Source organism: Ixodes scapularis, unplaced genomic scaffold (assembly GCF_016920785.2).
Source record: "Ixodes scapularis isolate PalLabHiFi unplaced genomic scaffold, ASM1692078v2 PGA_scaffold13__105_contigs__length_92229423, whole genome shotgun sequence".
In the NCBI taxonomy this organism is placed as follows: Eukaryota; Metazoa; Arthropoda; class Arachnida; order Ixodida; family Ixodidae; genus Ixodes; species Ixodes scapularis.
Window position 1 is genome coordinate 7,620,417 of NW_024609839.1, and position 14,555 is coordinate 7,634,971.

General features: G+C 51.5%; 1 protein-coding gene across 1 annotated transcript in view; it reads right to left on the reverse strand.

Annotated features, from left to right (window-relative positions):
- The window catches only part of LOC121046823 (PDZ domain-containing protein 8), a 105,955-nt gene that overhangs the window by 23,813 nt on the left and 67,587 nt on the right, over positions 1 to 14,555 (reverse strand). The window contains exon 15 of the mRNA XM_040501497.1: positions 13,143 to 13,249. Within this exon, the coding sequence (XP_040357431.1) occupies positions 13,143 to 13,249 (107 nt within the window). The remainder of the gene's footprint in view (positions 1 to 13,142; positions 13,250 to 14,555) is intronic.

Here is a 14,555-nt window from a genome sequence, read left to right on the forward strand (position 1 = left end):
TCATAGGTAGTGCTGAGTTCCGGTTTGCCTCCGCTTCCCGAGCTCTCAACTCCGGCTCCACTTGGCGTTTTTGACGGTTTGCAGCAGCTTCTCGCGCCCTGGTCTACGGAGCAGCTTGCTGTCTGCGTAGACGCTGAGCCGCAGCATGCCGAGCGTTTCGTTCGTTTTCATTTATGTCAGAAAGAGAATGTTTGATATGAAACGTGTGTATATACGTATTTGAGCATTTGACTGCAGCGCCCTCTCCTGTATAGACGTTGAGCGCCTACATGCAACGTTTCATCCATGACATCCCCAGCTCTTGAGTTACTACCACATCTCAGAGCCCCATACTCGTCCTTCAGTCGTGGTCGAGTGGTTAAGGTGATGGACTAGAAATCCATTGGGGTCTCCCCGCACAGGTTCGAATCCTGTCGACTGCGCAGTAGTAGTAGTAGTAAACAATATTTATTTGCCCAAGCAGGTGTTAATGACTGAACGGGAGACCCCTAGGGTCGCCCCGCCAGCCACCCCTCAGACGGCGGCCTGAACCCTCTGGGTTTTGGCGGCGTCTTCGGCCAGCTGGACTAGTTGGTTCTGCACCGAGGGGTCGGAGCAGAGGAGTAGGGTTTCCCAGCTTTCCTGGTTGTCGACCTTCTCCAGTAGGGGGTGGGACTTACGGTCGATCTTGCTGCACTCCCACACCATGTGTCGGAGGTTGGCGTAGCCGCCGCAGAGCTTGCAGTTTGGCTTGTACTTGTCGGGGTACCATTTATTGAGTAGGGAGGGGCTCGGGAAGGAGCCCGTCTGGAGGCGGCGCCATGCCACCGACGTCCTCTTGTCCAGCGAGGGGTGCGCGGGTGGATAGCGTAACCTCTCGCCAGTGTAGTGATCGAGAATGTCCCTGAATGTGACCAGCCTGTCACCCCCCGAAGGAAAAGCCAGAGAAGGGTCCAGCGGTTCCCCGGCCCGGTGAGCGAGTTCTCGGGCCGCGCCGTATGCCTTCTCGTTGCCGGGGAGCGACGAGTGCGCCGGTGTCCATATGAGCTGTACTTTTGTTGACGTCTTCTCGGGGTCGCCCAGGATCTTGAGCGCGGCTGTAGAGATTCTTCCTTTGGCGAACTGCCGGATGGCTTGCTGCGAGTCGCTGACGACGATGCGTGCCCCCCGGACTCGGATCGCAAGGGCAATGGCCACCTCCTCCGCGACTTCCGGTTCCGACGTCTTGATACTGCAACTCGAGATCACTTCTCCTTGTTGGTTGACCGCTGTTGCGACCATGGCGCCCCCGCCGGCTCTAGCAGCGTCCGTATAGAGGACGCCCTCCGCGATGCTTAGCCGTTTCTGCAGCGCCTTGACTCGCGCCGCTCTGCGTTCCGCGTGATGCGTCGGGTGCATGTGCTTTGGGACGTTTGGTATGACGAGGGCTTCCCTGACCCGTCTAGGGACGTCGGCCTTCTCCCCCGTTTGCCTCTCGTAGCGGATTCCAAGGCTGGCCAAGATGTGGCGGCCCGTGGCACTTTTCGTCAGCCTCTCCAGCTGCGAAACACGCTGAGCTTCTATGATCTCCTCTACCGTGTTGTGCAGACCTAAAGCCGCGAGCTTCTCGTTAGAGGTGGTGTCCGGGATGCCGATTGCTCTCTTGTAGGACTTTCTGATGAGACAGTTGAGCTTGTTCGTTTCCGTGAGGCCGAGTTTTAGGAAAGGGAGGACGTACGCCAGTCTACTGACGACGAAAGCGCGTACCAGACGCACGAGGTTCTTCTCCTTCATGCCATAGTTTCTACCGGCGATTCTGGAGATGAGGCGCGTAATTTGGTACGCAGTTTCTTTTAGCGACGCTATCGTTTCGGAGTTGTTTCCATCGGCTTGTATCCTAAGGCCTAGGACTCGTATGCTCCTGACCGTGGGGATTCTGTTACCCTGGGTGTACAGCTCGATGTCCGACGGTAGCTGGCGGGCACGAACCGGCTTGAGGAGGAGGAGTTCGGACTTCTGCGGGGAGCAGGCAAGGCCCCTTGGCTCGACGTAACTTTCCACCACCCGAATCGCTTCTTGCAGCGTGTCTTGTATAAAACCGTCGCTGCCGCCGGTCACCCAGAGCGTGATATCGTCAGCGTAAATGCTGTGGTGTAATCCGCCGATCGCTTCTAGCTTCTTTGGAAGTACGATCATGGCGACGTTGAAGAGGTACGGTGAAAGGACCGAGCCTTGGGGCGTCCCTCTTCCTCCTAGCATGATGTCGTCTGACGTGGCGCCTCCGATCGAGATTTGCGCCGTTCTGTCGTTGAGAAAATCCTGAATGTAGTCGTGCGTGCGAGCGCCCACTCCGAGCATTTCCAGGTTCTCGAGAACGGCGTCGTGCTTGACGTTATCAAAGGCCTTGGTTATGTCGAGCCCGAGTATCGCTCTCGTGTCTAGGCGCGAGCTTTGCTCACCGTCTATGATCTGATGCTTGAGCCGGAGCATGATGTCTTGCGTTGATAGATGTGGTCGAAATCCGATCATGGTGTGCGGGAAGAGCTGTTTTCGTTCGATGTAGTTGTTCAGTCTGTTTAGGATAACGTGCTCCATCAGTTTTCCCACACACGAGGTGAGGGAGATGGGGCGCAGCGCTTCAAGCTCGGGCCTCTTCCCCAGCTTGGGAATCATGACCACTTTCGCCGCTTTCCATTGCCTGGGTATTTTCCCTTTCTGCCAGCACTTGTTCAGAAATCGCGTTATTGCAGCGACCGCCTCTGTGTCCAGGTTTCGAAGCATCTTGTTCGTGACGCCATCGGGACCGGGGGCCGACTTGGTCTTGAGGCCGCGTATGACGTCCGCGACTTCGTACTCTGTGATGTCTTCGTCGAGGAGGGCGTTCGCCTCTCCACGATAGGTTGTTAGCTGTCTTCTCGGGTAGTTGCCGATGTATCGCTTACGGACGTCTTCTACCAAATCCGACTCTCCCCCTTCGTGTCTCCTGATGATTTCGCACAACTTGTTTCTCTGCGTGGTCTTGTTACCCTCCGGGTCGAGCAGATGGCGCAAGATGTTCCACGTCCTAGGCACGTTCGGCTGCCCGTCGAAGCCGTCGCATGTGTCCTGCCACTGCTGCGACGTGACTTGGTTAGCATGAGCCTCTATGGTCCTGCTGAGTTCAGCTATTCTTCTGCGCAAGCTCCTGTTTCTCTGCTGGGTTCGCAGTCTCTGCTCCAGCTTTGCCTTTGCCTCCCAGAGGTGTAGCAGTCGGCTGTCCGCCACTGTCACGTTCGCCTCTTCGGGAACGACCTTGGTCGCCCGCTCGGCTGCCGCTCTAAGGCTTTCCGACCACTCTTCGATATTTACGATGTCTTCGGTTCCGTATTCCTCGAGTATTTCCCTGAACGCGTCCCATTCCGTGATCTTGCACCGCTTACCTTTCGGTTTTGCCGGTCCTGCTGCAGTCGTGATGCAGAGGACGAAATGGTCGCTCCCGAGATCTTCCCACGTGTTGGACCACACAGAGTCTTCGGTGCCTTTTACGAAAGTGAGATCTGGGGTCGTGTCTTGATTTCTGTGGTTACCCCGCTGCGTCGGTTGGTCTGGATCGGTGATGAGAGAGAGGCCGTACTCGTGCGAGTCGTTCCACAGGTTCCTTCCTTTGATTCTTTCCACTTGATACCCCCAATACGGGTGTGGGGCGTTGAAGTCCCCCGTGACAAGAAGTGTCTGCCCTTTGGCGATGTTCGTGGTCGCCTTGAAAAGGGAAGCGAATCTGTGCCTCTTCGAGGGGCTGCTGTAAACGTTCAAGACAAAGATGCTGCGCCTGTCTTTCTTCTCGTGCGATATGATTTCAATCAGGACGTGATCAACCGTGGATACCTCTGTCTCGTGCTCTATGACCGGGATGTTCCTCTTCACCATCGTCGTTACCAGTGTCTTGTCCTGCGCGTCCTTCCCGTATGACTTGTAGCCAGATAATTTTGCTAGTCTTTTTGGTTCTTGTAGGGCCACTACGTCCGGGCGATCCCCCTCTTCCTTAAGATTGATGTACTGCTGCAGATTACTCCTCTTTCTTCCATACCCGCGGCAGTTCCACTGCCAGATGACGTACTTCCTACGGCTCCGATCCATCTTCGTTGATCATAGCCTCAGTTTCTGGTCGTGTAATGTTCCCCGTGACTCTGGCGTAATGCGCCCAGGCGTCGAACGGGTTCGGCGTGCCTTGTGCCAGTCTTGAGGCGCGGTTCTGCAACTCGGTCAGCATCTTCTCCATGCATCCTGTGATCGCGCTCTCTAACATGTTTTTTGTCACGAAGGTCTCTTGGTCCCCGCTAACGGGTTTTGGCTCCCGAGCCCCTCTTCTCGGTCGCACCGTGACGCGCACCCTCCGCTTCAGTGGCGGTGACGCCGACTCACCACCGTCAGACTCCGCGGAGATCGTCTCCTGCGGTGCACGCACAACCTCTACTCTTTCACGCGTCCCCTCCTTAAGCCTGTTTAGCTCCTCGCGGAGCGCCTTGTTCTCTTCTAAGGCCCGCTTCAGCAAAGCCTTAATCTCTGCCAGCTCGTTCGCCTGGCTCGTTTCTGCGAACGCGTTACCCCCCTTGTTCTATGAAGCCTTACGGGAGACCATCTCCGCCCAGCTCACGTGGCGTCCTCTGCCACTTCTGGATCCCGACTGCCGTCGTCCGTCCGTTCTTGATGTCGACCTGGATCTCTGTCCCTCGGCACGGCTCCTCGATCGCGAGCGGGAGGCGTCCCCTAGCAACTTGGGAAAGTTCTCCTCTCCCTGCTTCAGGAGGCCCTGCTTGTTCCGTTTCTTTTCCCAGCTTCTCTGCAGTACGATGTACGGCGTCTTGAACTTCATTTTGCACTTTTGGTCGCCCGTGGGGTGCGCCTTACCGCATACCCCGCACGCCGGCGTGCACGCATGTTCCGCCGGTGGGTTCAGCATCCAGCAGCCCTTGCACCTTCTCTCCTCCGGCCTAGGACATACGTCAGTGCGGTGTCCAACGCGACCGCACTGCCCGCAGCACTCTATCTTTTTTTTGTGCAGGAAGCATTTCTTCTCGGTGGCCCCATACCGGATAAAGTAGGGGACCTTCTTCCCCTCGAACACGATGACCACGGAGCCGGAGCGTCCCATGCGCCGCGCCTGGAGGATCGAGGGATTCCTGGCTCCAATCAGGTTGCCGTTGATGTCTTCTTCCGTGTCCTTCTCCGGTATTCCGTGGATGACCCCCTTGGCGGTGTTTTCCGGTGGCGTCACGTGCGCTGCCACCCCGAACCTCTTGCCGTCAAGCATGATTTCCACAATCCCCCTGTACCTCTGAGCGTTTTCGAGCACTGGTGTGCTCACCACCATGATGTTCTGGTCCTTGTTCACGCGGAAGACGTCTCTGCTCGCCTCCTCGGTGGAGATCTTCGCCGATATCAATATTCCCCGTTGAATTTTGACTTCATTCTGCCTCGAGGTGTCCAGGCCGTCTCTCGGGTGGATAACGACCTTTATGTCGTCCTCCGGGAGCCTCGGGGCCCTCGGCCGCTTGCTTCTGGAACGTTCTCGAGCCCCGTTCCCCGTTTTTCCACCAAAACTGCGTTTTGGCGGGAAACTGGGGGTTAGGCCTCGCACGTCCGCCCGTTGCTGCTTCTTGACATGGATGTCTATCCAGTCTCGGCTGCTGCCGTGAAAGTCCTCCGGCGAAATAGGCTCACCGTCAACTTCGACGACCCTCACGTCGCCGGTTCAACGGGGATGGACGTCCCTTTCGCCCAAGTGAATGGAATCCATCTGGTCGAGTCGGCGGTGGCCGGCGCTACGCTGGCTCTGGGTGGTGCGTTAGGCCTAGGGGGGCGGCCGCCCCACTTCGCTTCGGGAAACGGTGATTACTCACGAAAAGCAGTCCGCACACCCGAAAAACAGGTATCTACTCGCTCCTCTCGGGTTCTGCCGCACGTTGGTGGTCTATTCCAAAATCCTAGAGTAGATGGCCCGCCAAAAATTTTGATAAATCCCGCTCATCGCTCTGGACAGCGGCCGAGCGGCCGAGCTCGCGGCGCGAGCTCCGTCGACTGCGCAAACATTTTTTTTTTTTTTTTTAAGAAGACAGATGGGATGGCAATCGATGTGAGCACGGACGCCGGACGGACAAGGCTAGGCCCTAAGGAGCTTCGCCCCTAAAAGAGGAAATAGTGTTAACAATACCATTAGAAATTTAGAAATCGCTTCAATTCCGCATCTAAATACAAAGAAGGCTTGTTCACCGCATTCCCATGCTTCGTTACTGCGATTGACTCTTTCAGCAGGCGCTTCTGGTCGTTAGGAAATTAGGAAAATGCCCGAGCACAAAAAGTTTGTAGTCGTACCGTTTTTCCATGAGACTTCACACAATTTAAAATCAGTCGGTGATAAGTTTGGTTTACGCATGGCGTTTAGTACAGATAGCAGTTCGAAACGGTTAACTTCGTTCCCTTCCGCCCAAAAAGGTTAAAAAAAAAAAAAAAACACACAGGGAAAAGTGTGTTACATGTATTTCAGGTATAGTGTGCAAGATTCCTTTTGATTGTGGTTAGTGCTATATAGGTCAAACGAAGCATTGTCTTAATGATAGAATAGGCGAACATAAACGATCTGTCAAAAACAAGGATCCATATTCCGAAGTATACAAGCATATTCAGGAGTGTAGGAATTGCGTGCTTTTATGGAACTCGACAACCACATTTGTAACATAAAAAAAAAAAATGACCACAAGCGCCTGCTGAAAGAGTCAGTCGCAATAACGATGCTTGGGAATACAGTGAACAAGCCTCCTCCGTCTTTAGATGCGGAATGGAAGCGATTTCTAAATTTCTAATGGTATTGTTAACGTTATTTCCTTTTTTTTTGTGTGTGTGTAGTCTTATACTGACTGTCTCAGTGAAAGGTCCAGTGCAATCTGTAGTTTTTCCAGCGTGTTCTTTTTTAATGATGTATCATCTTTGGTAATGTCAGTTCTTTTGTCGGTTTGACCCCAATGTTAGAGGTCCGGTGTCACGTCTTTTGCGGAGAGAGGTGATGTGAAAAAAGGTTCCCTTTCATTCCTTCTTTTTTCAACCCTATATGAAGGGTTCTTTTTCCTCAATAAAGGTTTAGCTGTGTTTGAGACGTTCTCCTTCTCTTTCTTGTCGTCGTCTGTCATTACTTCAGTCTCGGGTTTTCCACTGAAATGTTAAAGAACACTCACTACAAGCAGTCTTCTGCTCGTTACTTTAAAAAAATTGCAATGAATTACAATTGCAAATTATCGAGCTTCTAATGTAATGAATTACCGATGCAAATTACTTTCGCTGAAAAGTAACGGACTAAAGTAACGGATTGAACAGAAACTGTAATGGAGCAGGGGGCTCCGTCAAGTTGTTAAACAGCTTTTTTTCTCCTGTTTCCTCCATTCCTGTATTGAATGGAAAATAAAGTTTATTATTATTAATAATATTATACTTTACTCTATACGTTACAAATTACTTTCACATTAATTTTTCCGTACACTTATCCAGAAAACAATAGAATGAATTTTTATATTTTTTAAAAATGTTCTGCAACACTACTTTTCATTTCTAATACGCGCATATTATGGTAGTTCTTGAAAAAATAAATTATTGTATTTAAGAGAAAGAGTGCAGGTGCCCTACGTTCACCTGAAAGCTAACAAGAACCGGAAGTTGCAACCCCACCAGCCATGGCACTAGCTTACGGCCTCCGGAAATGATCCCTGAGATTGTGCAGACAAGCTAGCGGTGCGCATGCTCAATAGCAGCGTACCTCCGCTACGAGATTCGGAGCTAAAGTAGCGGTCTACGAAAGCTCCCTTTTGACTCCGGTGTTTCGCCTGTTATTCACAAGAAAAGAAAAACTTGGTTCTAACGCTACAATGTATAGCCAATGCAGGATGCATGTGTCCCTGCTCACCTTCATGTGTTTCCGTAGATTAGAGTTTGTTGTTCTTGCTGATGACAATGTGTGTTTTTTTTGGCAAGCAAAGTATGCAGTGATACTCTAGGTTTCCGTTCTCCTCAATGCCCTGAATTTTGAACATATCATTAATAGATGGCCATGGAGACGACGGACACTCCATGACCGAAAACTCGACCAGTCAGAGAAAAAGTGGCGGTTACGGGTTATCGATCGTTCATCGGCTCTCACTTTCATACCAATATTCGTGGAGGCCAGGGGAGGGCATAGCGAGCGAGAGATGCGGTGGCCATCGGTCTCACAAAACAATAGAGGATCACACCACTTTTTCCCGTTTTTCTCTCTCTCTCTTTCTGTCAGCACTCCTTAGATGGCCTAACCCCCCCCCCCCCCCCCCCCCCCTCTTTCTTTTATGTTGACAGTTCACGGTTAACTGAGGGGTGGACCCGACTACCACGACCAGACAACTAAACCAAAATAATTATTGTCCGCACCCTCGAAGACGATGCTCTTAGCCTCGCGCCGGGCACTTTTCACTCGTAAAGAGCGTGCTAGAATTCAGTAGCGCACATCAAACCCGCAAAACAAATAGAGAGAAAAAAAAAACAAAGAGGATTCGACCCTTTCGCGCGAGGCTACATCGTCTGTTACGCGAGTTGTGAACCCGGAGTTGACCCCAGTGGAAGGCTCGGCTCGTTCGAAGTAGCTCGTTGAGCGATTTGGCAAGGTTAGAAAATCCTACTATAAATTTTCGAAAATAGGTGCAGCGGCCAAGGAAACCGCGAGCGTCTTTTAAGTTCTTAGGCACAAGAAATTGGAAGACGGCATGCATCTTGTCGGGGTCAGGGCGAATTCCGTCGACACTGACCAGGTGGCCAAGTATTTTGATTTGCCGCGCTTCCGAATTTGCTCTTCTTGGAGTTTAGCTGTAGCTTAGCTGCATGGAAACAATCGAAAACTAGGCGCAGTCGGCGTATAGGCTCGTCAAATATCGCTGGAAAGACAACAACGTCCTCCAGATAGCATAAACAAATGTTCCACGTAAGGCCCCTAAGCAAAGTGTCCATCATTCGTTCAAATGTTGCGGGGGCATTGCATAGTCCAAATGGCATTACGTTGAATTGGTAAAGGCCATCAGGAGTAATAAATGCTGTTTTTGGTTTGGCGTCATCGGAGAGAGGTATTTGCAAGTAGCCGCTGCGTAAGTTCATAGAAGAGAAAAAGGATGAGCCCTGAAGCGTGTCTAAGGTGTCCTCAATTCGAGGTAACGGGTAGACGTCTTTTTTGGTGACTCTGTTTAAGCGGCGGTAGTCAAGGCGAATTCGCCATGAACCGTCATTTTTTTTTTCACGAGGACTACAGGTGACGACCAAGGGCTGGATGGAGGCTCGATTATGTTTTTCTTGAGCATGTCAGCGACGTTTTCTTGTAGCGTTCGGCGTTCCGCTGGTGAAATTCTGTAAGCTCGACTTTTCCCTGGAGTTGCCGTACCAGTGTCGACGCTGTAGTTCACAGTCGTTGTCTTCGTGAGGGCACGTCGGTCACAATCAAATAAATCACTGTACGCGGTTAGCAGAGTGGAAAGAGCCTGGTGCTCTGTGTTGGCCAGGGAAGGGTCGATCATCTGAACAGTCTCGCAGCTTGAAGGAGTGGCAGAAGGTGCCCGCGAAGGGGTGTTGAGAGCTCCCGGAGATAAGGCGGCAAGTGTATGCTCGTCATACGTTTGAAAGGTGGCGACACGAGATCCCCGAGGTAGCGTTATAGCACTTCCGCTGAAGGGATTATAATGCACAACTGGACTCATACTACTTTCTGTATGGCAATCGAGTAGGGTGCAAGAGCGGCTTTTGTTTCAAAGCTGGTGAGAAGGGGCTCGACAAGGCCGCCGGAACCGCTAAAGAGCGCCTCGGGCACGAGGTCGACAAACACTGCAATCAACAGAGGCAAGGATACGTCTTCTTTGACACGAAGGACAACCGGAAACGAATCCGAAGAAGTGGCATCTTTGTTGTAAATGATCAGATGAAGCTCGCGACTTCCGCACTCAATAAAATCATCGGTAGCTGTCAGAAAGTCACACCCCAGGATTACGTCAGGGACACAGTTCGACAACACTGTGAAGATGACTGTGTATCGACTACCCCGAAGAAGCACTGAAAGGGTTGAATAGCCGAGGGGTCGGATCAGTTCCCCGTTACCCATCCTTAACAAGCGTCTGTCAGCAGGCGTGAGCACTTTTCGTAGAAGACGACGAATATTTTCGGCAATACATGATTTGGCGGCCCCTGTATCCACTAGGGCTGTAAACGTCTTTCCGTCAATTTTAACTTGTACAGTCGCTGGGTTGTTAGGAGGTTTTTTGTCGAGATTGGAGAGTGGAGTCTGACCTCCGGTGTCCGCACAGACTGCAGTCTTTAGTTTGACGTCTCGGTGATTTCGGCAATGGCGTTAAGGGGCAACACAGAGCGCGGGCGGCGAGGGTAGGGCGATGGTGATCGGCCACGGCAATTGGTGATCGGCGAAGAAGGACGAGGGCCGGGTCGATCGTCAAAAGTGTGCGCCTCGTTCCGGAAGGTGCGGGGAATGCCCGTCGCTAAGGGTCGGTAGACTGTAGTGTCTATTACGTGGCGGCAGTAGCTTGCGATATGGCCCGGTGTGTGGCAATGGTAACAGATGGGGGTTATCTTTGGTTCGCCAGGTTTCAGTTCGACGACGTGGCCCACAAGGCCGGGAAGATTGGGGCGTCTGTTGAATCGCAGGACTGTAATAGCGGGGGTATGAGTCTTAGGGTATTGAACTAATAAGCGGAGGCTCCGATGGCACTGGCGGGCAAGCGGCAGTTGGTAGGGCAAGGTGACCTAACGCATCGCGGATTTCTTGTTGGACAACTTGCTGCATAGATTTCACCTGTGCTATTTCTTGGGGAACAGCAGCGGCTGGTGCGAAATGAGCGAGGTAAGGACGTAGTTCATCGCTGATGATTGTCCTGATCAATGTACCTGTGTTGGTACTAAAGGCGGTGGCAAGACACACCTGGGGAAGACGCTCGAAAGTTGTCTTAGCAATTCGGGCACTCTGCAGCTCTTCATACTTTTTGCGTTCGTCAATGAGCTGCTGTACTGTTGGTGGGGATTTCGACGCAACGACAGTTCCTGCGACAGCCCTTTAAAAAGGTGTCGAATGCGGTCATCTTCTGGCACGTCCCACGAGGTAATTTTTTCTTCATTATTCTCAAACCCTTTTACAGCGGTGTCTTTGAGGAAGAAAACACGCTCGCGAGCTTGAAAGAGTCATCCCAACGGTCGTGGAGACTTGCCCGTTCGTAGGTCTTGAGCCAGTTGTGGACATCGGAATCTGGTGTGCCAGCAAAAAGTGGCGGGTGCCGCTGCCGGTTCTTGACGGTTGGTGGTGTGGTGGCTGGAGTGGCAGTTGGTGAGCAGACGGTGACGCCGGTTTGGGCTTCTTCAGCCATAGTGGTGATCTTGCAAGCGCTACGGAGTTCCAGACCGATGTGGTGGGAGAGTTGGAGGGGAGCGAGAGGTTGGGGAACTAGAGCACCTCTTCCACTTGCAAGGGTGAGAAATGGGGATGACTTAAGAGACAGCGAGGGAGCGACAGATATCGCGAACCGTTCGTAAGCACACAGCGCCGCCTCTCCAGCTGCTCGCACGTTCCGCCGTACCCAACCGTTCCTCGTCTTTATCTTCCTAACAATATACATGAAATCTTGGAAGCCTTCACTGCTTTACAAGCCTTATCTTTTTATGACACACTCTGAAAAAAAAAAAAGACTTCGGCATGATGACTGCGTTAGGACATTTTCAGTGTTGAGCTTAAGATTATAGAATTCCCTTCAGTGTCTAAGACGATGGTGCGGAGAAGCTTCTGTTTACGCTCCCGCTCTAATAACAAGAGCAGGTATACCTTCCTCGGCAAGGTACGCGGTATGAATATGGTACACAGTCAATACCTGCGCTAAAAGAGCAAATTGCAATAACCACTAATAAATGGCTGCACCACGTTCTTTGCCATTTTGAACGTCTGCCATCAAAGTCAACGGAGCAAACGAGCTTTGACGGCTGTCGCCGCAGAAAGCAGACGACAAGCAGACGGCGTGACGTATTTACTCGATTTGATTCGACATTACCCTCAATTTGAGGAAGGTAGCGTGAGTAATTACTCCGCGGTAAACTACCCGCTTTTGGAACGCGATTTCTGACGTCATCGAGTAAGTTCGAGTAAGTTTCGGGACGCCAAGGTACGAAACCTTTAGTCCGGAGTCGGATCGAGTAAATTTTGGAGCACAGCCATTGAAGTGACTGGGATGGGTGGTGCCTAGGGCAGGGTTTTTTATGGAAAGAGATTTCGCCACACAATCGTCTCTTTGTGAAGCTGTCTCTTCCACTCCTTGTTCCTCGCGCTCTTTCTACACCACCTGTTTCTGCACCTGTTATTTGTCCTTTCCAGCACTCGGCTCTGCGCGCTTTCTCACACCACTTGCTTCTCTTCACGCCGTTGCTGCGTGCTGGGTCCGTAGCTCAGTCAGCGGCGCACTCGGCTTCCACGCCGCTGACAGGGTTTGATCTGTCACAGGTTATCTCTTTTTCAAGGCCGTTCAGCGGTTATGAACTGAGCAACCTACACGCTTCGTGCTTACGCGACGGTTCCTGAGGTTGTTTGACCATATAAAGCTACTGGTTTAATAAATGATACTCTACGCCCCGGGGTATTTAGCGCGGTCTTAATTAGATATGCCGTGTCTCTTTTGCGGAAAGAGCGGCCCAGGCGCAGAGGAGCATATGAGTAAGTCGCTGCCAGTTTGAGGAACGCGGGGCCCGGAGAAACATTGCGTTATCGCTGCGCACCCAATCAAGTTGCACCGTCAGCCAATACAAACACCGAAGGAAAGAAATCGAGAAGCGTGAGCATATTAAGCAACGCTCTCCGTGTTTTTAGACTGACCCTAGAAGACATATCTCGAATGACGCTCAAGGGGATAAGCGCAAATTATAAGCAGAGCCATGATCCACTCCACAGTCTTGTGAGTGGAAGAACAGTCATTTGCTATCAGCGTAGAAGACGGGTCAAAACGTATAGAAAAGAGGTTTTGAATAGGAGTGGGACGCGCTGGGGATCACGTGTTCTTTCTTGCCGATAAAATTAGAGCCCCTACAGTGATACGTCATGTACCTCTTTGGTGAACCTTTGTGCGGTATGCAAAGTGTGATGTACTACGTAAGCATTATCTTACTTGGGCAGTTGCTGAAATTCGGGACAAAGCAACTTGACCACCTGACCGTGGTATCCTTCCGTCGTTTTCTGGCATTCCTCTAGGACGTGAGTGACTGGAATCGAAGTCTGCGAGGGGAAGAAGAAAACAGGAGCAAAAACTGAAATGATGAAAATGCCATTAAATCGGGAACTTCAAATTCTTTCTTATTTCGATACCTTCACTGAGATTCGGAAGTCCGTGACATGCTTTAAAAGCAATCAATGAAAAGAACACGCCCTCTTCAATTTTTTTACGTAAAATTCTGTCTGAGTTTCAATAAACGTTTTTAGCGATTTTTTTTTTTATTTTGAGAGAACGTCTATTTAACTACTCTGGCTTTTGCCTCCACCACAAGTTGGGTATTTAGATTGATGTACTTTTGAGTGGCATTTGCGTGGTTTGTACGGGTTAGCCGCATATAGGGTTGCCCTTTCTGCAGACTGCATATCGCCGCGAGCGCAGCTATCCAAGCAGGCAGCGCACCTTTGGCCGAATGGTTATCGTGCTTGGCTTCCGCGCAAGGGGACGAGGTTCGGTGCCTGCAACGGATGCACCCCTTTTTGTTACTTTTTTGTAAATGTCGCTTTCATGGTAATTCGAAACCCTATTGCTTGTGCGAGGTCCGAATGCTCTACGCGCCGAATTTCATATGCCGATTGTTCTGACATTCCACGCGTCTACATAAGTGACTCCGTATGGAGAACCGGAGTCAGTCTCGCTTGCTGTTACGCCGCCACCGACGTCTGCGACGCTAGCCTTTTTTTTGTTTTAGGCACAAGCTCGGCCCATTAAACACTTAGTTTTCGTCAGTCATTCGTCGCCTCATCATTTGTCATTCGTGATATTTTGGTGGAGGCGCGGGGTATAGCATTCTATGCCCGTGAAGCGTACCCCTCTGACGACACGCAGGCGCCCCAGAAGACTACTCTTTGCAGAAAACACCGACACCCGACCAAGCCGCCGTACCAAAGCCTACCCCCCGGACTTCGGACCCCTGCTGCAGAAACCAAAGAAGAAGACTGTGACGATGAATATACTACCCGTCGTCATCCTGCCCGTTACTCCCTGGATTCCAACGCCATTTAACGGCGAAGCCCACAAGGATGTAAAGAACTGGCTTCAGTATTATAAACGTGCAGCCCGCCACAACGAATTGACGACCAAGCGGCGCCTCCAGAACCTCTAATTTTCGCTTGAAGACACTGCGAGACACTGGTTCGAGAACCATGAAGCCTCCTTTGCTTTGTAGGAGTCATGCGCCGCCGAATTGAAGCGGATGTTCATCAACCACCACCGTCGGCAGCGAGCGAAGAACCATTTTCAAAACAAGGAACAAGGGTGCAGTGCCCCAACGAAACCGTGACAAGCTTTGTTGAAGATGTCCTGGGCCTA